The 23966-nt window shown below is 46.7% G+C and overlaps 2 protein-coding genes across 3 annotated transcripts in view; both read left to right on the top strand.

Annotated features, from left to right (window-relative positions):
- Positions 1-514: 514 nt before the first annotated feature.
- On the top strand, positions 515-7121 carry LOC115529927 (uncharacterized protein DDB_G0283357). Its single transcript, XM_030339074.1, has 11 exons — positions 515-731; positions 1383-2064; positions 2109-2784; positions 2826-2830; positions 2862-3310; positions 3832-4594; positions 4747-4938; positions 5032-5127; positions 5243-5381; positions 5528-5659; positions 6143-7121. Exons 2-6 carry the CDS (start codon positions 1385-1387, stop codon positions 4563-4565), a joined length of 2544 nt encoding a protein of 847 aa, XP_030194934.1. The 5' UTR covers positions 515-731; positions 1383-1384; the 3' UTR covers positions 4566-4594; positions 4747-4938; positions 5032-5127; positions 5243-5381; positions 5528-5659; positions 6143-7121.
- Positions 7122-16429: 9308 nt separating this feature from the next.
- Positions 16430-23966, top strand: part of majin (membrane anchored junction protein) — an 8768-nt gene continuing 1231 nt past the window's right edge. The window contains exons 1-8 of one of the 2 annotated variants that reach the window (XM_030338257.1): positions 16430-16719; positions 18570-18701; positions 19913-19961; positions 20275-20350; positions 20601-20711; positions 20943-20965; positions 21140-21276; positions 23135-23201. In XM_030338257.1, coding sequence (XP_030194117.1) covers positions 18592-18701; positions 19913-19961; positions 20275-20350; positions 20601-20711; positions 20943-20965; positions 21140-21276; positions 23135-23201 — 573 coding nt within the window. In that variant the 5' untranslated portion in view covers positions 16430-16719; positions 18570-18591. Of the gene's footprint in view, positions 16720-17325; positions 17409-18569; positions 18702-19912; positions 19962-20274; positions 20351-20600; positions 20712-20942; positions 20966-21139; positions 21277-23134; positions 23202-23966 lie in introns of those variants that run through there. The other variant, XM_030338256.1, reaches the window with a different exon arrangement.

The following is a 23966-nucleotide window of genomic DNA, read 5'->3' as shown; positions in this document are numbered from 1 at the left end:
ACTTTATTTACCATTCCGCCCACTTACAATATAAACTGCAATTCTTGCCGCATACTTGCATAACGCTGGAGTTCATTCCACCAGCCGTTGTTATTACCGATTACCGATACAGTCGTCATGTAACCACCTAGCCTATTACGTCCGCGTGCCGTACGCGCATAATGCTGTAATTCATTCCACCAGCTGTCGTTATAACTGATTACTGAGACGGTCGTCATGTAGCCACCCAGCCGATTACGTCCGTCCGGCAGAATTAGTTTATCGAGTCCCATTATGCTTGACACCCACATTGCTGCATGCAGCTATATTTTAAGTTGTGTGTATAGTGCTGCAAATCAAATGGGATGAATACAATTGTCTGAAACTGAAAGCAGGTCATCACATATTTTGCCAATGACGGGGATCATTAGACAAAAATGTGTCTGTCATTGGCAAGAGTCATGGGAGGTTTACCGTCAGGAAGATGACAAAAGGTTCGACGTAGGTGACACACCCTGAATTGTTTCCTCCACGTCTTATGCACGTAAGATCAGGTATTACCAACACGATGAAGTTCCTCCTTCTTCCTTTATATACCGAACAAAGATCCCCTGTCCATCAATTCACAGACTTCAGACTTCTACATCTGCAAGAGAGACTTTAGAAGAGGAAAGAAACCTATCCAGCTGAGCCGGACTACCTTAACCCCACTTTTACTCTGAATTGATTTGTACGTGTGAAAAAGGAAACTGGTAAGTAAACCCACTTTATTGAGTTTACTAAGTGAGTTGTACTAACTATTAGGCAACTTGTGTTCTGAATCCTATACCAAAGATAATGTGTCCAGTGGTTTTATTTGCTTAATGCAAATGTAAAAACAATAGGCCTACGAATGTGAGGGGCTAAATCCAGTGATATCTCTTAATATAAATTTGTTTATTCCTAAAAAGTAGGCTCATGTTGGATTCACCTGCACGCAGTTATAATACTACATGTGGTATAAGTAAAACAGCCTACAATATAGAATAGTAAATTATTATAGAATAATAATCTTCACATTAATCATTAATAGTTAAGTATACTTTGAGCAAGGCCAAATGTGAACATTTATGTAATTTTAAATGCATAAATATGGGATCAATCTGTTGATATTTTCAAATTTCAAGTTTTTCAAGAGGGGGAGATTCTTTGTTGTAACCAATCAATCAACCTTTGAATACAAATAGTTTGAGAACAATCGGTTCTAGGCGATACGAGAACAATATGAAGCTAATTATTTGAAATGCAAAGAAAACACAAAAAATGGCAGCACTGGGGCAATGTCTCACACTTCAAAAAGACACTAAAACGGAGTGCAGGCTATGCAGAAACCTCTTGACTAATTTTATCTTTATCATTGCTAGACATGGCCCAAAGAATGCTGTTCTCCCTGCTTTTGGCACTGACAATTCTGTCTGGAGCCTCTAGCCAGAGCACAACAGTAGCCGCAACCACAACAGCCCCCGCAACCACCGCAGCCCCCGCAACAACCACAGCAGCCGCTACCACGACAGCGGCCGCAACCACGACAGCGGGCGCAACAACGACAGCGGGCGCAACAACGACAGCCGCCGCAACCACGACAGCCGCCGCAACCACGACAGCCGCCGCAACCACGACAGCGGCCGCAACCACGACAGCGGCCGCAACCACGACAGCCGCCGCAACCACGACAGCCGCCCCAACAACGACAGCCGCCGCAACCACGACAGCGGCCGCAACCACGACAGCCGCCGCAACCACGACAGCCGCCGCAACGACGACAGCGGCCGCTACGACGACAGCCGCCGCAACCACGACAGCCGCCGCAACCACGACAGCCGCCGCTACGACGACAGCCGCCGCAACCACGACAGCCGCCGCAACCACGACAGCGGCCGCAACGACGACAGCGGCCGCTACGACGACAGCCGCCGCAACCACGACAGCCGCCGCAACCACGACAGCCGCCGCAACGACGACAGCCGCCGCTACGACGACAGCGGCCGCAACCACGACAGCGGCCGCAACCACGACAGCGGCCGCAACCACGACAGCCGCCCCAACCACGACAGCGGCCGCAACAACGACAGCGGCCGCAACCACGACAGCCGCCGCAACCACGACAGCCGCCGCAACCACGACAGCCGTCCCAACCACAACAGCGGCCGCAACAACAACAGCGGCCGCAACCACGACAGCGGCCGCAACCACGACAGCCGCCGCAACGACGACAGCGGCCGCTACGACGACAGCCGCCGCAACCACAACAGCCGCCGCAACCACAACAGCCACCGCAACCACGACAGCGGCCGCTACGACGACAGCCGCCGCAACCACGACAGCAGCCGCAACCACAACAGCCGCCCCAACCACAACAGCGGCCGCAACAACAGCCGCCGCAACCACGACAGCGACCGCTACGACGACAGCCGCCGCAACGACGACAGCCGCCCCAACCACGACAGCCGCCGCAACCACGACAGCCGCCGCAACCACGACAGCCGCCGCAACGACGACAGCGGCCGCTACGACGACAGCCGCCGCAACCACAACAGCCGCCGCAACCACGACAGCGGCCGCAACCACGACAGCCGCCGCAACCACGACAGCGGCCGCTACAACGACAGCCGCCGCAACCACGACAGCCGCCGCAACAACAACAGCGGCCGCAACCACGACAGCGGCCGCAACCACGACAGCCGTCGCAACCACGACAGCCGCCGCAACCACAACAGCCGCCGGAACAACAACAGCCGCCGCCACCACGACAGCGGCCGCAACCACGTCAGCGGCCGCAACCACGACAGCCGTCGCAACCACAACAGCCGCCGCAACAACAACAGCCGCCCCAACCACAACAGCGGCCGCAACAACAACAGCCGCCGCAACCACGACAGCCGCCGCAACCACGACAGCCGCCGCAACGACGACAGCCGCCGCTACGACGACAGCCGCCGCTACGACGACAGCCACCGCAACCACGACAGCCGCCGCAACCACGACAGCCGCCGCAACCACAACAGCCGCCGCAACCACGACAGCAGCCGCAACAACGACAGCCGCCGCAACAACGACAGCCGCCGCAACCACGACAGTGGCCGAAACCACGACAGCGGCCGCAACAACAACAGCCGCCGCAACCACAACAGCCGCCGTAACCACATCAGCAGCCGCCACAACGGCAGCCGCAACCACAACAGCCAGCGCAACAACAACAGCAGCCGCAACCACAGCAGCAGCAACGACGACAGCGGCCGCTACGACGACAGCCGCCGCAACGACGACAGCCGCCGCAACTACGACAGCCGCCGCAACAACAACAGCCGCCCCAACCACAACAGCGGCCGCAACAACAACAGCCGCCGCAACCACAACAGCCACAGCAACCACGACAACGGCCGCAACCACCTCAGCCGCCGCAACGACGACAGCCGCCGCTACGACGACAGCCGCCGCAACCACAACAGCCGCCGCAACCACAACAGCCGCCCCAACCACAACAGCAGCCGCAACAACCACAACAGCGGCCGCAACAACAACAGCGGCCGCAACCACGACAGCGGCCGCAACCACGACAGTCGCCGCAACGACGACAGCCGCCGCAACCACAACAGCAGCTGCAACAACAGCCGCCGCAACCACAACAGCCACCGCAACCACAACAGCAGCCGCAACCACAACAGCCGGCGCAACAACAACAGCAGCCGCAACCACAGCAGCAGCAACAACCACAGCAGGAGCAACCACAACAGCTGCCGCAACCACAACAGCCGCCGCAACCACAACAGCCGCCGCAACCACAACAGCCGCCTCAACCACAACAGCCGCAAGCACAATGGCCGCTGCAACAACAACAGCCGCCGCAACCACAACGGCCGCCGCAACCACAACAGCCACCGCAACCACAGCAGCCGCAACCACAACAGCCGGCGCAACAACAACAGCAGCCGCAACCACAGCAGCAGCAACAACCACAGCAGGAGCAACCACAACAGCTGCCGCAACCACAACAGCCGCCGCAACCACAACAGCCGCCGCAACCACAACAGCCGCCTCAACCACAACAGCCGCAAGCACAATGGCCGCTGCAACAACAACAGCCGCCGCAACCACAACGGCCGCCGCAACCACAACGGCCGCCGCAACCACAACAGCCGCCGCAACCACAGCAGCCGCAACCACAACAGCCGCCGCAACCACAACAGCCGCCGCAACCACAACAGCCGCCGCAACCACTGCAGCCGCAACCACAACAGCAGGAGCAACCACAACAGCAGCCGCAACCACAACAGCAGCCGCAACCACAGCCGCCGCAACCACAACAGTCGCCGCAACCACAACAGCCGCCGCAACCACAACAGCCCCCGCAACAACCACAGCCCCCGCAACCACAACGGCCGCCACAACCACAGCAGCCGCAACCACAACAGCAGCCGCAACCACGGCAGCCGCAACAACCACAGCCCCCGCAACCACAACAGCAGCTGCAACCACAGCAGCCGCAACCACAACAGCAGGCGCAACAACAACAGCCGCCGCAGCCACAACGATTCCACCAGTACTGATACCCAACAGTATCGTAGGAGGTCTACCGGTAAGTGTTTCACCTAAATAATACACTACAATGACAGAAATTGTATTATGTCATGTAGCCTAAATAACAATAAATAGAAAAATCAGACACATAATAATAATAATAATTACCCGCACTTCTTAAATCCTTTTTCCCGCCATCATCAATCACAGAGCCCCATCTCCAACCAAGGCTGCAGCAGTTCCCAGCTCTGTGCCTCACAGCCACAGAGCTGTGACCCATCGTTGGCTGGATCCTGTTTCTTTGTGGGTGCCAGACGGACTGCCGGACAGAACTTTGAGTTTGGACTCTCTGGACAGTCCGATGGCTACATAGGCTGCACGTTGTCACCGGACAATGCTTTGGTAAATAACCCTGACAATCGCACAGGTAAATTAAAATCGACTAATATCTGCAACATTGCTAATGTGCTGTCTGTTTGCTGGTTCTCATCACAGGGAGGAGGAGATACTACTTACGTTTGCGCCAACAACAATGGAAGGGTTGAATTCATCGGAACGATCTTTCAAAACGGTCGATTGATTCGACGAACTGTAAGTTTAAGTTCATTCGGTACCTGAAAGTTCCACTTAACAGTAACCTCTTAACTAACTATCAATGGACGTTCTGATATCAAAACATTGACTGGCTTCGACTCTGCCTTTTTAGCTGAATGCAAACTCGGTGAGGGGACGCATCGACGGAAACAGAATCCAGTGTACGTTCGCAGCCACTATCCCCGATGCGACAGTCAGAATGACGCCGTCTACCTTTTCGTTAGCTCTTGTCACCGGAGCATTCAACCCCGGTAAGCCAATCGAGTAAAAGCCCAAGAAAGTTTCACACCAACCCTCCCCCACACACACACACACACACACACACACACAAGAAACAGGATCATATGATCACAGGATCTTCAATCGCTTATCCTTAACTGTACATGTTCTTAACCAGCCACCGATGTTCTGGGAGCTCCCGAGGCCAGAGTCCAGACAGAAATGTTGGAGCTGGGCAACCCCAACTCCAATAGCACCAACGTCATCACCTCCGCCGGCGGCAGGCCAACCTACCAGGCACTGTCACAAGGTAGGCGGACTAGCAAAGCTCTCGCTAAACCGGTATCTGCATGCTAATCCATGAACAAGCTGCCCGCTTAATCTCTGTCCAGGCCGTCTGCTTATGTGCTAGCTAGGCTGCCCGCTCAACCTCTAGCTAGGCTAGCCACTTTAGTGCTAGCCAGGCTACCAGCTGAACCTCAAGTAAAGTTGCCCACTCCAGTACGCTGCTGGCTAGACTTCTAGCTAGGCTACCCAGTTTACCTCTAGCTAGGCTGCCCAGTTAACCTCTAGCTAGACTACTCAGTTAACCAATAGCTAGGCTGCCCACTAATCCACTAGCTGACGGCCCGCTTAACTGCTAGCAAGGCTATATCTGCTTCAGCGTTTATCTGCATATCCTTTTTTTATTCTTTTTTTGTATTTTGTTTTTTTTACTCACTTTAATATTGTATCATAAAAGCAACGTTAGTGGGATTATGAAATAACTTAATCTCTTTCTCTCTATTTTCAGCTCTGCTCATCATCCTAGGGACCGTGAGCCTGACCTTGCTATAAAGGAGCTTTCAGAAGATCAAAAAGTGGCAAAAACCTACATTACATATAATTAACTACATAAAAAAAATATGTACAATTTGTAAAATACTTTTCAATCCTCTCTCTTCGTTGAATGATGCCAGTGGATGGCAGAAACAAATATTCTATTTAATTAGCCCTGAATATAATTTTTGGGTAAAAAAATGTATTATATAATTATATATTAAACACCAATATTTATTGGTATATTTACTGGTAATTATGGAATGCATTAATTCAGTCTAGAAGTGATGAAATGATTCTAGTCACTAATTGTAGTTAGTTATTTAAAAAGAAACATTCAAGGGACATCTCAAAATAAAGTAGCCTAGTCCTTTTAGATAGTCCTTCTGGCAAGAGAATAAACAGTTTAAAACATAACCAGACTGTTTACCAGCTCAAGTGAATTAACTTATCCTATCACCAGTCAGATCTATATATATATATATATATATATATATATATATATATATATATATATATATATATATATATATGTATATAAGAGGGCACTTTTGACTCAAGAGGGCACTTTTGACATTCAGAGGCAAAGGCAAAGAGGCTCAGGCACCCATAGCCCCCCCTCCCCCCCCCCCACGTGCCTGTATTTATGTATATATTTAACTTGAATGGAACTTCAGATTTTTGGGGATAAGCAGCGCAGCAGTCAGGTAGCTATATAAAGCTATAATAAGCTGCTTATTTTGTTTGTTTAGTTAAAGCATTATGAAAATATTTGCATGCATAATAAAGCATCAAACATTCTAGCATTTTCCTTTTCCCTCTGTGCTAAACGCTGGATTTTTATGAGACCTAGAATCGCTCCCTGTGGTGAGATCCGTTTCTTAATGCACTTTGTTGCACCAACTAATATGTTTTGTTTTGTTTGTTAAATAAAATATATCTATACCAGTCAACTTGATTCTCTTCTTGCGTACACAGTAAAATAAAGCCTTTGGAGAAATATGGTCGGAAACTGTAATGCAAACATGCTTTTCCTCATTTCTGGTCATTACATTATGGTATGGCTTACATTGGATTATTATTTTTGCTAAACCACGGTAAATTAAGGAGTTGACTTCCTCCAGTGGTTGGTGGTTAACCGTCAAGCTGGCCAGCGTCTTTGTATTGGCCTTGAGCACTTTGGTCTTCTATATGCTAATGTCTCTACTACCAGTCTCATCTGCCTTCTGTTCTACCTCTCTCGATTTCTCTTGCATTTTTTGGTGGTTTTGGGACAGTAATGCAACATCATCTGCGAAGTCTAGGTCATCAAGTTGTGTAAACAGGGACCAATGGATTCCATTGTGCCTGTTTTGTTTATTTAAGTAAAGCATTATGAAAACATTTGCCTGCACATTAAAGCATAAAACATTTTTGCATTTTCCTTTTCCCTTTTTATGAAACCTAGAAATGCTCCAGGTGGTACGATCCGTTTGTTATTGCACTTTGTTGCACCGACTAATATTTGTTTGTTTTGTTTGTCAAGTTGATTCTGTTTTTGCCTACTTTGTCAAATATTTTTTTTAATGAACTAGTTCAGGTTAGTTCACTAAATTTGAACTAACCGATATTTTTTAATGATTACGCCTTCAGTTGGGATTTGAATGCATAATAAACAAGCAATTTGGGATTTCTAATCATTCCACAATTTAATTCCATTCAACAGCAATTCAAACCGTTGTGGTTGTTTTGTTTATTTGTTTAAGAAAAATAGCAACTCAAATTCATCCAGTATGAATGAATGAATATGCTTTTCCTTGTTTCAGGTAATTATATTGTCGTATATATCAGTGGAGATGTATTTATACCGGGAATCATGTCATGACTGGATGGGATTTGAGGGGCAATATCAAGTCCCTGTTTAATGAATACCATTTAATAAACGGCCATCGTTAAAGATGCTGTCGTAGGCCTACTGTTAATTGGTAGGGAAGAATCGGGTCAATTGAAACACGGGACGATTGAAACACAGCGATTTCCTCGAAAACCACGCAAGTCATTCACGTCAGATTTTGTCACTAAGTTCAGCACTCAAGACTGACCAACCCCGGGAAATTTTGTGTAATGACGTCATAGTCGTCCAACTGGTATAAAAGAAGAAATGTGCATCTTGATAATTACGCACAGGACAGAAATATTTTTTTACCTATTTATATTATGAGAAATTATGTGAAATTCTAACAATGACGAGTACGAGTACGTAGTATGTTGTCCGGTATGTTGCATAAAAACAAGATTAAAGTCAATAGTTAAAATATGCTGTTTCATTCGTCCCGCATATGTGTTTCAAACAAATGTCAACTTACGTTCAAAGTAAAAAAACAGCGCGATCAGCCAACACTTGTGAGTTGTTGATCACATGATGAAATTATTTGTATACGTAACATCATCTTTGAAAAAGACGTTAAACTGAAAAGTGTTTCAATCGACCCGGCTCTCCCCTATAGCTGTTTCAAATTTCAATTCAAGAAATATTATTTCATGAGTTGTTCGGGGGCAATATTTCCACTAATTTTGAAAAACTATTTGCTGAATAATCTTTTCCGTTGGAGGATTATTAGCCATCAGGATTGTGTCATAACGCTGTACTGTACTCAAAACAGGAAATAGCCAAAGCACAATCCAAAACACCAGTGGAAACTAGATTGAAAAAGTGTGCTGTTCAAAACGTGACACAGCTTTTACTTCTTCGCCACCCACAGAGTTTGTCATTTAGTACGATTAGGGATGCAAATTATCGAGTAATTCATTAATAGATAGTTGTTTCATCTTATCGATCAATGATTGACTGAATTTCCTTCTGAATGTGACACATTTAGGTGGTAATTCAACAAAGTCGTTTAGTTGTTGTACTTTAAAATACTTCCACATATTGTGCATTTGGCGTCTTTGTCGTCATTAACCAACTTAAAGTGGCTCCATACTGCACTCCGTTTTGCCCTCTTCCTCGTGTCAGTGTCCCGCTTTTCGTTTGTCTTGTCCTTCTTCGCTTGTGTTCCCGCTTGTGTTCCCGCGTGTGAGTCAAGTACGTCTGGCGTCAAGCGCGCCCTCACGTGGATGGTTGGGGAATTACGGGTTAAAAATGCGATTAATTGCAAGTAATTTAATTTAATCGAGTAATCTCTTATCGACAATTAATCGATAATCGATTAATTGTTTGCATCCTTAAGTACGATCATTAAAAAAATGCCATGTTATTTCCCATAGATATTTGACTGAGGGAACCGGCGGCGGGACTTATTCTTCTGTGAGGTCTATGACCTTTGCTGCTTGGGTAATTTTATTGGTTGATTCGTATCATATTGAGATGTTTAGCATTATTTGTTTCGTCCCTTGCTCTAAACAATCCAGCCCCCCCGTAGCTCCCGCAATCATAATTATTTGGCGTAGCTACTGACAACATCAGGATATACGATGGATGTTATTCAACCATCTATCTAAGCAACAGAACAGACCGTTTCAGAACTCATCCGCAAAGCCAAAACCACCACCTGTCAGCTCGATCCTCTTCCCACCTCCCTTGTCAAAGCATGCCTACCGTCCATCTCCCCCATGATCACCAACATAATTAACTCCTCCCTCACTACTGGTACCGTACCCCCCACTCTCAAGCTGGCTACCATCACTCCCACCCTGAAAAAACCTGGTGCTGACCCAAATGACCTTAACCATTACCGGCCCATCTCCAATCTCCCTTTCATCTCCAAAACACTTGAAAGGGTGGTTGCCGCACAACTACAGTCCCACCTTGACACAAACAATCTCCACGAACCGTTCCAATCTGGCTTCCTTCCAAGACACAGCACTGAAACAGCCCTAGTCAAAATCACCAACGACCTCCTCCGTGCAGCCGACTCTGGATTACTCACCATTCTCATCCTCCTCGATCTCAGCGCAGCATTCGACACCACCTGGCATTGGGATCACTGGTGCTGCACTCTCCTGGTTTACATCCTACTTCACTGGCTGTCAACAATTTGTTCAACTAAGCAACCACAAGTCTGGGTGTTCAGGTGTCTCACTGGGAGTCCCCCAGGGGTCAGTCTTGGGTCCACTCCTGTTCACCACTTACCTCCTCCCGCTGGGCACACTCCTCCGTCACCATGGGGTCCATTTTCACTGTTAAGCTGACGACACACAGGTCTACATCTCCACCAAACCCACCGCTGCCATCCCCCCCACCTCCCTCATCACGTGCCTGGAAGAGATCCGGAGCTGGTTGAGCAGGAACTTCCTGGAACTCAATGGAAACAAGACTGAGGCCCTGCTCATCGGCTCCAAATCCACCCTCACCAAATCACAACACACCCCAGCTCCACTCATAATCATCGATTGATTCCCAGTACCCTTCTCCTCCAAAGTCAAGAGCCTCGGCGTCATCCTGGACAACACCCTCTCATTCGCACCCCATATTCACAACATCACCCGGACTGCATTCTTCCACCTCCGCAACATCGCCAGACTCCGCCCATCACTGACCCAATCCAGCACTGAAATCCTAGTTCACTCATTTGTCACATCACGCATAGACTACTGCAACGCCCTCCTTACCGGACTCCCCACCAAACTCATCAACAGACTGCAGATCATTCAGAACTCAGCCGCCCAGATCATCACCCGCACCAAATCATCTGACCACATCACCCCTGTCCTCATCCAACTTCCCTGGCTCCCAGTACACTACCGCATCCAATACAAAACCCTACTCCTCACCTACAAACTGAGCTCTCCACAACCTAGCCCCCAGTTACCTCTGCGACCTCCTCGAAGAATACACTCCCTCCCGCTCCCTCCGCTCAACCTCTGCTGGACTACTATGTATCCCCACATCACGACTCATTACAATGGGTGCCCGGTCATTCAGCTGTTCAGCACCCAGGCTCTGGAACTCCCTCCCCCCCACATAAAACAGTCAGACACCATTACAACATTCAAGTCACAACTCAAAACTCACCTATTCAAACTCGCACACAACGTCTAACTGATCACTGTCTTGATTGTTTGTTTGTTTTGTCTTGTTTTTGTTTTATTTATTTATTTATTTATTATTATTATTTTTCCACAATGTCTTGTTTTTAAACGATTTATGATAACTTTATGCTCTGTAAGGTGACCTTGGGTGTCTTGAAAGGTGCCCTTTAAATTAAATGTATTATTATTATTATTATTATCTAACTATCTATTTATTGTCCATTTGTCTTCCAGCCACCCGATGGGGGTTTATTAGCCTGGGTATACCCATGTTGCATTGCGTGCGATTTCCTTTCGCACTGCTAGGCAGCCTGGATTCCATGGATCCAATTTTGGCCTGAGATAGGGAACCAATCACAGAACGGGGAGGGACGGCGAGACGATGACGACGTCTATGCGACACACCCATCGTCTTCTTCCTCATCTAATTCCTGTCGCTCTACATATGTCATCTGGTATAATTAATATGATTGGCTATGAGCTACGTACAGACTCATATGATAGACATTCGTAGTGCCCAATAAAGGGCTCCGGACAATCGTAAACCACGCCTCAAATACGAGAAAATGAATGTGTGCTCCCAGACCTCTTCTCAACGTAGATTGAGATGAGGTATGGTAGGCTAGCCTAGGGGTTTATATAAGCATGTTCTAATTCTTATTTTAATAAATAAATCAACCAGAGATTATCTTCAATCTTCAAAAGTTTATTGATAAAATAAAGGAACAAAACAAAAACAAAACCTTCCAACACAAAGTCCTCTTCAGGGCAAGGAAAAACTCCCCAAAGTGGGGCGAAAACTTGAGAAGGAACGCAGAAGAGGTATCCCTCCTTCCAGGGATTGTTGGGAGTTTGAGGGAGGAATCCTTGAATAGGACCGCAGAATAGGAATTCCTCTTTCCAGGGAGCGAACCTTTTTTCCTAGGATGGTAGGGCAAGTACCAACTTTTTTTTTTTTTACCTCTGATTGGTTAGAGGGTCTCAGCCTTAGATCGTGTTTTGATTAGTCCTGGCTGTTTTAGCTATCCCTAACCCTGACCCCTAATCCTACAGCAACCCTTACCAATCGGAGGAGAGCCCTTTTAACCAATCAGAGGCGAAAAGGCGGTACTTACCCCTACAATCCTACGTAAAAAAGTGTTCGCTTCGAGGGGATGGTTGGGAGATTGGCGCGGGTTAGCAGCTCACCTGAAAGACGGGATACGAATGTATGGTGACGTGTGCACCGTCACATACATGCACCCGGTAATCCATGGAGGACCCGGCCCAGGGGCTCCTTTCTTCCACGCTCCCGCCCCAGGCACAGGTCAAGCGATCCCGGTCCATTCCACGGAATGCCTGTTACCGGAAAGCATTTACAAAACAAAATGTAAAGTAATACAGTGAAATCGGTTTGCAAGCAAACTGTTAGATCACTGGCTTTGCGAGACCGTAAGTCTTGCTGATATTGTGGATGTGATATATAGGTAGGCATATATAACATTGACGGCTCCACCATCACCCCCTCCACCAAAATCCGTAACCTTGGAGTTATCCTGGACCCCACTCTCTCCTTCCTCCCCCATGTTAACCATATTACCAAAACTGCCTTTTTCCACCTCCGAAACATCGCCCGCCTCCGCCCCAACCTGTCAACTACCGCTGCTGCGACACTCATCCACGCTTTCATTTCATCCAGGCTCGACTACTGCAATGGTCTTCTCTACGGCACCACCACCAAAGTCCTCAATAAACTTCAGTTCAATATGTCCAGAACTCAGCTGCACGCCTCCTCACTGGTACCCGCTCCTGAGAACACATCACACCTGTCCTCCGTGAACTCCATTGGCTTCCAATTAAACACAGAATCAACTTCAAAATCGTACTCATCACCTACAAGGCCCTCAACAGCCTAGCCCCCCCCCCCCCCCCCTACCTTGCCGACCTCCTCCATCACCACGCCCCCTCCCGATTCCTCAGGTGCATCTCTGCCAACCTGCTACAAGTCCCCCGGACTAAGCGCCGGACTTGGGGTGATCGGGCCTTCTCAGTTGCTGCCCCCACCCTTTGGAGTTCACTCCCCTCCCACATCAAAGTCTCTCCAACCCTCTCTTCTTTCAAATCTGCACTCAAAACATACCCTTTTACACTAGCCTTCCCCACCTAACTCCCACCTTATTCTTCATGCTTAAAGGGACTCTGACCTTTGTTGCATTTGAGAATTACAGCACATTCAAATCATCCCGCCTTCCTCCAATGCCCCACCCCCTAAGCGTTATTTTAAGCGAGCACAAAACTAAGCGTTATTTTTTACAAAAGTTTTTTATTTAGTACAAAAGTTCTGGAGCTCCAGAGTAGCGGGACAACGTCTGAGTCCGAAATGGGTCCCGTAATCGGACTGAGTGGTGCGGTTGGGTGCCAACGGTCTGGAGGTCTTCCTGGAGCTCCTGAGTAGCGGGACAACGTCGCGTCTGAGTCCAAAATGGGTCCCGTAATCGGACTGAGTGGTGCGGTTGGGTGCCAACGGTCTGGAGGTCTTCCTGGAGCTCCAGAGTAGCGGGACAACGTCGCGTCTGAGTCCGAAATGGGTCCCGTAATCGGACTGAGTGGTGCGGTTGGGTGCCAACGGTCTGGAGGTCTTCCTGGAGCTCCAGAGTAGCGGGACAACGTCGCGTCTGAGTCCGAAATGGGTCCCGTAATCGGACTGAGTGGTGCGGTTGGGTGCCAACGGTCTGGATGTCTTCCTGAAGCTCCAGAGTAGCGGGACAACGTCGCGTCTGAGTCCGAAATGGGTCCCGTAATCGGACTGAGTGGTGCGGTTGGTTGCCAACGGTCTGGAGGTCCTGAGAATCATCCAGGGGAGCGGGACCACTTGGCTTCTGAGGCCGAATCGGGTCCCCTTGTCGGACTGAATGGTGCAGTTGGTGGCCAACAGTCTGGAGGTCTTCCTGAGGCTCCAGAGGAGGGTAACTCTGTGAGTCTGAGTCTGAGATGAGTCCCCTAATCGGACTGAATGGTGCAGTTGGTGGCCAACAGTCTGGAGGCCTCCCTAAGGCTCCAGAGGAGGGTAACTCTGTGAGTCCGAGTCCGAGATGAGTCCCCTAATCGGACTGAATGTTGCAGTTTCAGTACGCCGTGGACCACTTTGGTCTGCCATCGTCAGTCGCTACGGTCGCTACGGTCGCTACTCGCTACTGTCTGCCGTGGAATAAAAACAAACCCTCAACGCGCCTTGATGACGCGGGCCCGAATGTGCCACAAGAAGCAGACGGAAAACCTTATATATCCATGCAGCAAACAGACAGGTCTGTCGGCCAATAAGGCCCTTCGGTCCGAAGAATTTTATTGGTTGAAGTTTTCACTAAATATTATGAGTAAAACAATTGTTTGTTTTTACTCATGGTAGGTCTGTCTTGCATATTAGAGTGTTATTACCTTATTAATACCAATTTAACCTTATCCAAAAAAAATGTGTAAAAATGCAACAAAGGTGAGAGTCCCTTTAACCTCTGTTTTTCTTTTAATCCTAGTCTGTTTTATTATATGTCTGTTACATAGTTTTGATAAGGCAATATGTAAAGCGTCTTAGAGTACCATATTAAGCTCTATATAAATTTCATTTATTATTATATTAATATTATACCTTTCAGCTACTACTAACTACAGTAACGGTTTCGCGACCACGATCCTCACAAAACAAATATAATATTTAAATTCAACAACAACTTCGTTTACAGTAAACTAAAATAAGTAATATGCAGTATGATCATTTGATGATCATAACCGATTAAATTATTTAATTATTCTTTATTTATCCAATTATAATTACGCAAACTCCGCCGCGGAGCATGCTGGGAAAGCATGCGCCGCGACCATGGACCTATTAAAGGCCGCGACGCATAGCAAGCATTCTACAAGAAATTGCTAATAAGACGCTTTTACACAAAATACCAGCTTTTACTTAACGTGTTACTTGGTGTTTGTCGGTAACTTTAATCATGATTTTTTTAATGTGTACATTTTAACCATAGCACCAAGTAATATTAACTAAACTAATGTATTGACTGCGCAACCTGTGGAAAGTTAGTTACCCCTCACAGATTTACACATCACGTTTTTTTTTTCTACGATCTGATTCCATTACAATATTGCTTAAAAGTTAAAATAGTCAAGCTCTTAAAGCTTCGATGAACTTGGAAGAAGTGTTTTATTATTTATATGATCAAAGCTAATTTATTAAATAATTAATTAATGCAAGGGCGTAACCACGCATTCTTTGGGGGGGTCGTGTCCCCCCCAATGTTGAGAAAATACTAACCTGTCCCCCCCAATATACAGCAGGTTAAAATGTAAAATATATGTTCTCTTTTTATGAACCCTGTCAATGGATCGGTCTCTTGTTATGCAGTGATGTTGCTAGGTACGCGTCCTGCGTCCCTGACGCATTAAAATCTGAAAGGACGCACTAAACTCACTATCCATGCGTCCCGGGGACGCATCTCATTTTCCCCATGAAAAACGATACATTGTGAACATTAAACAACTCGTCCTTCTTGTGAGCAGATCGGACAAGCGCTGTTTCAACCCTCTGCGCATGTACTCGGCGCAGATGTGATCCCCTGTACAAGGTATCGCGACATGCTAATTTAGCCGCTACCAAAACAACTAGCTCGTCACCGCTGATTTCATTTCAACAATTAAAAATACGAACTTCATAGTAAATAAACCCACGTTTCCACTGCTCGATGCTGTGCTCATTCGTGTCGAATGAGCAAATCAAACAGGATTTTTTTGCAATCCTTCTGATTGAATATATGTACATTTATGACAAAATCGTGAGGACTAGGCTTGTGACACACACACACACACACACACACACAAATGTGGCGCTCGCGCGGTAATAGCTCATTGGCGCCACCTAGTGATCATTATGTGCAAATGCACAGCCTCTCATTAAAATGACTTAGGGGTCATTTGACCCCTCTTGCGGCGCTAGGAGTAAGTAAAAATGGCCCGGCGTTTCTAGTGTTAAACATGAACGGTTGAGTACTCCAGCTCTAACCATATCATACCACCATCAAGGAGTTGAACACTATTAATTTAATTTAAGAAATAGAATAATAATAAAAAAGAAACACATTTTTTAAACTGGGGAGTCGGGACCCATTGAATTTCTCAGGGACCCACCCAACTCGCCACCTGTGGGTCCCGGGGACTCACTACATTGAAAACCTATCAACATCACTGGTTATGTCTTATTTATTTTCAATTTATTTCCGTTTGTTGATTGTGTGAATCCCCCCTCCTAATTGTACACTTGTGCGATTTAGTTTGAAACCGCCTCGCGACTTTCTGCGTTGTCATGGTTACCCCACACTCTTTCTTCAGTGAGAGCCAAGAAAGTAAAGTTGAGTAATGGAGGATTTGAGGTTACCTAAAAAGCAGAAGAAACTGGACCAACAGCCAAGCATACACAGTTTTTTTTCAGACAGTAAGTAACTTGAAAGGCATGCTGAAAGCAGTGGCCAGACAGGGACATGCTCTGGACATGCAGGTGATAAGGTGAGAATTTTGAATATGAGACTAGACAGCCTTACAACATTGTTTATAACCTGGGCCTACATGTCAGCAATACATAAAAGTAGCCTACTTCTAATACAAGCAGAATATATAGACCTAAATGATCACGAAGGTCAGCCACTGTTCTTCTGATAACATAATGACATGTGGTCATGGGTATGTGGTATTTTTCCATTGGAAGCTATCCTTTTTGCTACAGTACTACTGGAAGAGCATAATTGTAATTGGTAGGTGTGTTTAAGGTCAGTAAGCAGCTAACCAAAACAAAGTGTGTGGGTGTGTGTGGGGGGGGGGGCGGGGCAGACATTACATTATTACACTATTCCTTTAGATGTGAATTCAAATGGTCAATGTAGTCCTCGAAACTATGTTCTAAATGTCCACATTTTCATAAATAAATAAATATAGAATTGTAGGCAATGCACTTAACAAATAATAATAAAAAATTGGACCCCCCCAATGTCTAAACCATGGTTACGCCCTTGAATTAATGCTGTCGTTACAACTCCGTGTTTTTCGACTCCAGTTTGACAGATGTTATAATCCACACTGGACAGTAGATGGCGCAGCTGCACCGTAGTAGCCCTTGTTTAGGCTGGGGCGACGTCATTTGATTGCATTTATCCACTCCATTATTTTCTGCTCGTAGTTTTGATTCTCGGGGTATAACGGTAGGTGAGAGTTTGAGTGGTTTTTAAGTGGTTTTATGGATATTTCCTAACGTCATCATGGCTTGAGTTACGACGTTAAAGTAACTGATTTTAATATGAGGTTTCAAACTATTGGCTTTGTTCGTCTTTACACAGTTTGTGCAGGTCCCTTTCTGAGTGAATCCAAAAGTGAGAAATGTCGGACCGTTACTGTCAAACGATAACTTAACGACGTTTCAACTTTCCCATTTAGGATACCATTCGGGACACGGCTATAATCAAACCCGTTAAAATTTAACATTGAATTTTAAATATATTAGAAAGTGAACATCGTCGTTTCAAATAACATGATGTCCTACACTAAAGACTAGCTAGGATCGAATGCATCATGGGGTTTATTTTTTTGGAAATAGTAGGCCTTCGACATAATGGAGAGGACTGAAGAGTACAGTAGTAAAGCTAAATCCTAAATTAACGTAAATATACCTTAAAGTGGGCAAATTCACGTGTACGCACCTATTGTATGTTGTATGTCCTGGCACTTAAAAATAGTAGTTAGCATTGTGTAGCATCTTATCCTTGTTAACTTTGTTGTATACGGGGAGCGAATCTTTCTTTCGTAGGATGGTAGGGGCAAGTACCGCCTTTTTCGCCTCTTTCGCCTCTGATTGGTCAGAAGGGCGCTCCTTTAGATCGTGTTTCGATTAGGCATAGCTGTTTGGGCGAGTTTAGGGTAGGGTTCGGTTTAACCCTAACCATAATCAATCGTAGGCGTATCACAGACGTAAAATGCGGTACTTGCCCCTACCATCCTACGAAAAAGGGTTTAGTGTATAGTGCTTAGCGTCAATATCATTACTTTAACGACAGCAATTGTAAGTCGCTTTGGGTAAAAGCGTTTGCTAAATGTAAATTCCATCTTTGTTTTGCCACATCTCGTATAATAAACGCTGTGGCAGTTTTAAACACTCCCACTTTGACAAGTCATTTCACGATTCAGTAAATAAATGGACCAAAAAACATTACTATTCACCCACGCAATAACTAACATTAAATGCTGCTATCCCAAAATGGAGGGGGTCATTGCCATGTGAGGTCACTAAAGATCAGACAAAGATCAGTCCATCATCACCACTGCACTGCATTGGGCTCATCAATTGTTTAACATGTCTCCCTTATCAGGTGATTTGGAGCACACGACCTGATGTCCACCATGTCGATACGGGACTTCTCGTTTCCTCGCCCAGAGACGCGGTTCTTTAAAGCTGGCCGACTCGTCTACAAATTCAGGATCAGAGCACGCAGCAGATACAGGCAAAACCGAGACCCTCACATTACAATCATCTAAAGGAATGGCTGTCAAGAGCTTCACATATCCACACACAAAATAGTCGTTCAACTCTTTTGAGATTTCCTTTTCTTTCAAAAGATTGCATCTTTTGACACTTTTTATTGCCTCAGACTGTTGTCGTTCTGTTTCAGTTTCAGTTTCTGTATTCATCACAAATGTGTAGTGAATGTAAAGCAGGGTCAGAAAGACATAATATAATGCTGTAAAGTAAAACAACGATAGTAACGAGGTCCACGCGATATATATATCGTCATATCGCTCAGCTAGACATCACAGTGTGATGTCGATTCCACATTCGTAGATGGTCAGTTATTTTTCTTAAAGGGGACCTATTATGCTTTTTCGACTTTTATGACCTATAAACGTTGTTATAATGATTGATAGTCATGTTTAACCATACCAAAGTGTCAAATAATGACGTACATGCATTTCGCCGTATTCCCTGCTGACAGTCTGAGGTGGCTGTGCAGAGCGCTAAACCCTCGGGACAACGTTTGCGATTCACGTTTCCGGGAAATCATCTACGTAGAGGCACTCCTGCCGCGCCCCCATATGCCTGGTCAAATCTGCCCGCGCGCGCGCTTCAAGGAAGGTAACCAATCACAACGGAGTTGGGTTGGCAGGAGGGGGGCGAGGGGGCGGAGAAGGACGAAACCGAGCATTGACAGAGAATGCTGAAAGCGCCCAGATGAGAGGAAGAGTTTCCCGAAAATCTACATCGTTTTTTGTGTATGGTTAAACATGACTATCAATCATAATGACAACGTTTATAGGTCATAAAAGTCGAAAAAGCATAATAGGTCCCCTTTAAGCTATTTATTGATTACATTTACAATGTATTTTCTTTCCTTTGCACCTGTTCTTCCTGAGAGGATCGGCGTAATGCATTTATTTTTTGCAACAAATGTTGTCTTTGACATGTTTTGTTTTTTTGTTGTTTTTTACCTTTTCGGCTCTTTCTGACCTGGAACTCTTAAATGTATTTATATATATCATGCACCTGAAGTTCAAACTGTTTCCCATATAATCTAAGATAAGCCATCCATTAAGTACTAATGGTTTGAGCAGTTGCCAAACAAACTATCGTCTACTCTATCTGTCTACGATGGATGTGACATGAACTTGTCTGTGAAATACAGTAAGCCTGTGTTGTAATGTCCAACGTACATTTCAGTAATGAGGAGGAAATGTCGGTCGGACTCCTCATACAGCAGGAACTGGAGGTAACGTCATTCAGTCATTCATTCATTCATTCACCATATCATAAATTAATGTAAACACATTAGCCCATTCATTCAATTGTCAATTGTGTTCATTATTTTAAAGGGAGACGTCACACTTTTGCTATTTGCTTTGTAAGCTAGTGCTGCTTCAAATCCATGTTGGTAAAAAATCACAACATGAACTCAGTTTCCGTTGAAAATGTTGCGGGAATTTTGTGTCGAAGACGAGCATTGGCCGAGCGTGACGATTCACGCGATCGCGATCGCCTCGGTCGTCCTCGCAACACTGACCCCGTGACCTCATCCCTCCTAGGACATCATCAAGGTCACCCTGGAGAATCTGGAGGACCTCCTTCCCTTCTCCAGCATCCACTTCGACGTCTTCCCCCGTATCCTTCCCCCCAGATCCCTCCACCATATGGTCGCAGAAAACAGACCAATGAGTGGTGTGGTCAAGTCAACACTACCTATTAAAACAAAACAGTAAGCTGATGAAAGTCGGTCTTTTAGGTTGTCGATGGGTCGTGGGATTCATATTGAGTTGATTTTCAACAGTCACAAAAGGGGTTGGACTCTCACAAGCTGTCATAGGTCCATGTTCACAGTGGTGGAAGCTTTGACACTCGATGTGGCCGCCAGACAAGAAGCAGTGGACGGAGGCTCCCGCGCTGACCTTCACCCACGGCGGGGATGCCGTGCCCGTCTATCCGTATGTTGTCACCGTCCTGCTGGAGGCAAACACACACAGTGGTGGGCTGAACACGACACACACTCTCTACTACACGCACTGTGCACCTACACTAAGCATGTTTGCATGGCTTTGTTGGGGTCATGCTCCATACGCTGTCCGTTGTAGATTCACATTCACTCTTGTCACACACGCCGAAAGATGGACTTAGTATATCAAATATATTTAATATTGTAATATAGTATATAATATAAGGAAGTATCCTCACCAAGTGTTATGCTTTACTTTTTTAGGGTATCAAACCGACTTTACACCTGTGAGTTGGTTGTTTTTTCCTCATTTATACATGTCAACGTAGTAAATATATGCGGGCAAATGTAAGATATAGTATATCATCCATGATATACATTATGACGATTTATAACACATTAAAGAAGCACTAAACCGTGTGTGTGTGTGTGTGTGTGTGTGTGTGTGTTTTCTCTGTCAGTTCATGGCTCGCCTCTGCCAGGAGCCAAAGCCCAAGCGCAGTAAGACAGACACGCCACTAGAGGACAGCATTTTACAGAAATTACTGGCCGCCGAGGCCAGGGTACCATGTCAGGTGATCCAGTGTCTTGTGACCAGGTGAGTAGCGTTTGCGTATGGGTCTTTTTGTGAATGAATTAAATGAGTGAATTAGGTATTGATGTCAAAGTGCGTGATTCGTATGTGAACGTTTAAAGTTGTTCTAAGGAGATTGCGGGATAACTATGGAAATATAAGTTGCAAGGTGTGTGTGAGTGGTCCCCCTTGATCGACGCTCGAGGGACGGCATGGGAAGTGTGTCATGTGTGGATGCTGCAGGTTCTTCCCATGTTCTGTAACACCAGAGGCCCTGGGTGGTGGTAGTGTAGTGGCTAGGCTGTTTGAGTCACTCCCAGGTGAAAGGGGCTTTGTTCTGTCCCCTGTGTCCACCGCATGACCTGCTGGCACCCATGAGCCAGGTGCCCTCTCCCTCTAGCCCTGACCTGCTCATAAATGACCTGTGTCTGAATTGACTGTGAGTTGCTTTGGATAAAAGGGCCCTTACTAGGAGGGAGAATCCTTCGGTATCTCACGATTCGATTTGGATTTTTAATCGATGCCTAATTCATTTAGATTTTTCTCTTCGGTACATAGGTTTGCTTATTTCAGGATCCACTCCATTTCGCCTTGGGCTGGGGAAGGCGGTGTGGCCAACGATGGCAGAGTCAAGTTTCTATAAGATTATGTATTTTTTTACATACGTAAAAGTCGCACCGATCGATTGCAGTAGCGTCGACACACCTTAACAAACCTAAGAAAAAATGAAGAAAAGATTTTGTGAGTGGATTCAGAACCACAGAAGATAAGAACCAGGACTCTCGAGTGTAGAGGTTATTCCCCTGCGCCTCCTGTTCTTAACCCTGACTGAGGGAACAGTAGACAGTAGTCGTTATATCACTGGGGTTTCCTGGCTGTCGGCAGTGATCCTCAGAGGCCATGCTCAACTCCTTACAACCCGGGGGGATCGGATGAAGACCATGTATCGATCCACAACCTGTCCGCTCCCATTTTCCTCACACACACTCCACTGATTCTACCTCTTATGAAAGAGGGGGGTTGACAGCCGGTTCACTCTGGCGAAAGTGATGATTTAGAGTCACACGGGGTGGGTGAAGGCCCCCCAGGAGTGTGCACTCTCACACACCGGCCTCTTTCTTTGCTCCCCCCCCTCGCAGGCACACACTAGCAACACACGGGCACTTCCCCCATCCAGCTTTTGGTAGTCCAGTGATGGCCCGAACGACCTCTGACCTCAACAGCAGAGTTCACCGTCCTCCCTACCTGTGCACACGTGCACACAAGCTCAGGCCCGTGATTCGCGTTGTACGGTTCTTTGACATTGAACGCGATTGTACGTTGTGATTTTTTTCACATCCATAGGATGTTTTGATGACAGGCGGAGCATAAGCTTGTCTTCACTAGGTTAAAGGTTGAGTCTTTTCACCAGCGCGAGGATTATAGCAATATTCGCGTAGAATATTTGCATCGCGGCTGATGGGTTTTAAGGTGCGGGTAAACGTTATTGTTCATCAGGCGTGAAGTGACGGATGCCTTGGGAAAAGGCACTCAGACTTCACGAACAGAAACAAAACCTGCGTTCGCAGCAGAGGGGATCATGTGGGGAACGAGTGGTTTAGGGAAAATTGCGAAATCATCGGATTTTACCGCTTGATTGCTGCGTCGATAATCATATAGGACAAATGGTTTTGGTTTCGGGTTCGCTGGCTCTTCAATGAAGCCCTCTGTTTGCGTTGCTGATTGAGAAACCTACAGGCGTCAACCAGTCCCGGTCAAGCGAATGTTTCAACCGAAATATGATCAGAGAGCCAAAGGGAAACGCTGTCAGGGCTGGGGCAGTCAACCGCGAAAAGGTTTTAATGGCTGCATTGTTTTCATTTCATTTATTTGTCCAACAAAGTGCCAGCAGAGCGGTGACTAACCCTCCGCCGGAAGAGCTACGGGAGTCGGGAGAGCCAATCGACAAGGTGAGGCCGTCTCTATTCTCCCTGCTCACCCATCCGTCCGTCTCTTCCGTCCGTCCGTCTGTTCGGTGTGTTTGTTCTGGCGTCGGCAGCCCTTTTCTTGCCCTGTCACACTTCCACTCCCCAGAGAGGACGCATCCGAATGCTGCAGTTCACCTACGTCTGCACTCCGTCGTCCATCCCTCTTATAATCAGCTCCCTGTGTCTCTTTGTGTCTTCATTCCCCACGCGCGCACACGTGCGCACACGCACACACAGGCACGCACACTAAAAAGCAGACACGCACCGAAGCACACGCACACACACACACACACACAAAAGCACACACACACACACAAAAGCACACGTACACACACACAGACACACACATACAAAAGCACACACACACAAAATCACACACACACAAACACACACACACACACACACACACACACTGGTGGCGTCTCTAACTTTATTAGCGCCAGGGGCCAACATTAGCGCAGACAGGTGGGATAACGAGTGTGAGATTAAGGTTAATAATAGAAGTACATCTGTGTGTGTGTGTGTGTGTGTGTGTGTGTGTGTGTGTGTGTGTGTGTGTGTGTGTGTGTGTGTGTGTGTGTGTGCTCGTAGTTCCTGGGCTATGCTCGGTTTTTTGATTCACAGCAGAATCCTGTAATTACCTCTCCACCTCCTCCCCCAGCTACTTCCTCCTTTCTCCTCCATTGCCCCCCTCTCCCTGCAGGCAGAACTCTCCCTCCTGCAGGCCACGGGGGAGAGTTCCCCTTC

This window comes from Gadus morhua, chromosome 17 (assembly GCF_902167405.1).
Source record: "Gadus morhua chromosome 17, gadMor3.0, whole genome shotgun sequence".
Taxonomy (NCBI): domain Eukaryota; kingdom Metazoa; phylum Chordata; class Actinopteri; order Gadiformes; family Gadidae; genus Gadus; species Gadus morhua.
The sequence above is the reverse complement of the archived record's forward strand: the minus strand, read 5'-3'. Positions and strand labels throughout refer to the sequence as shown.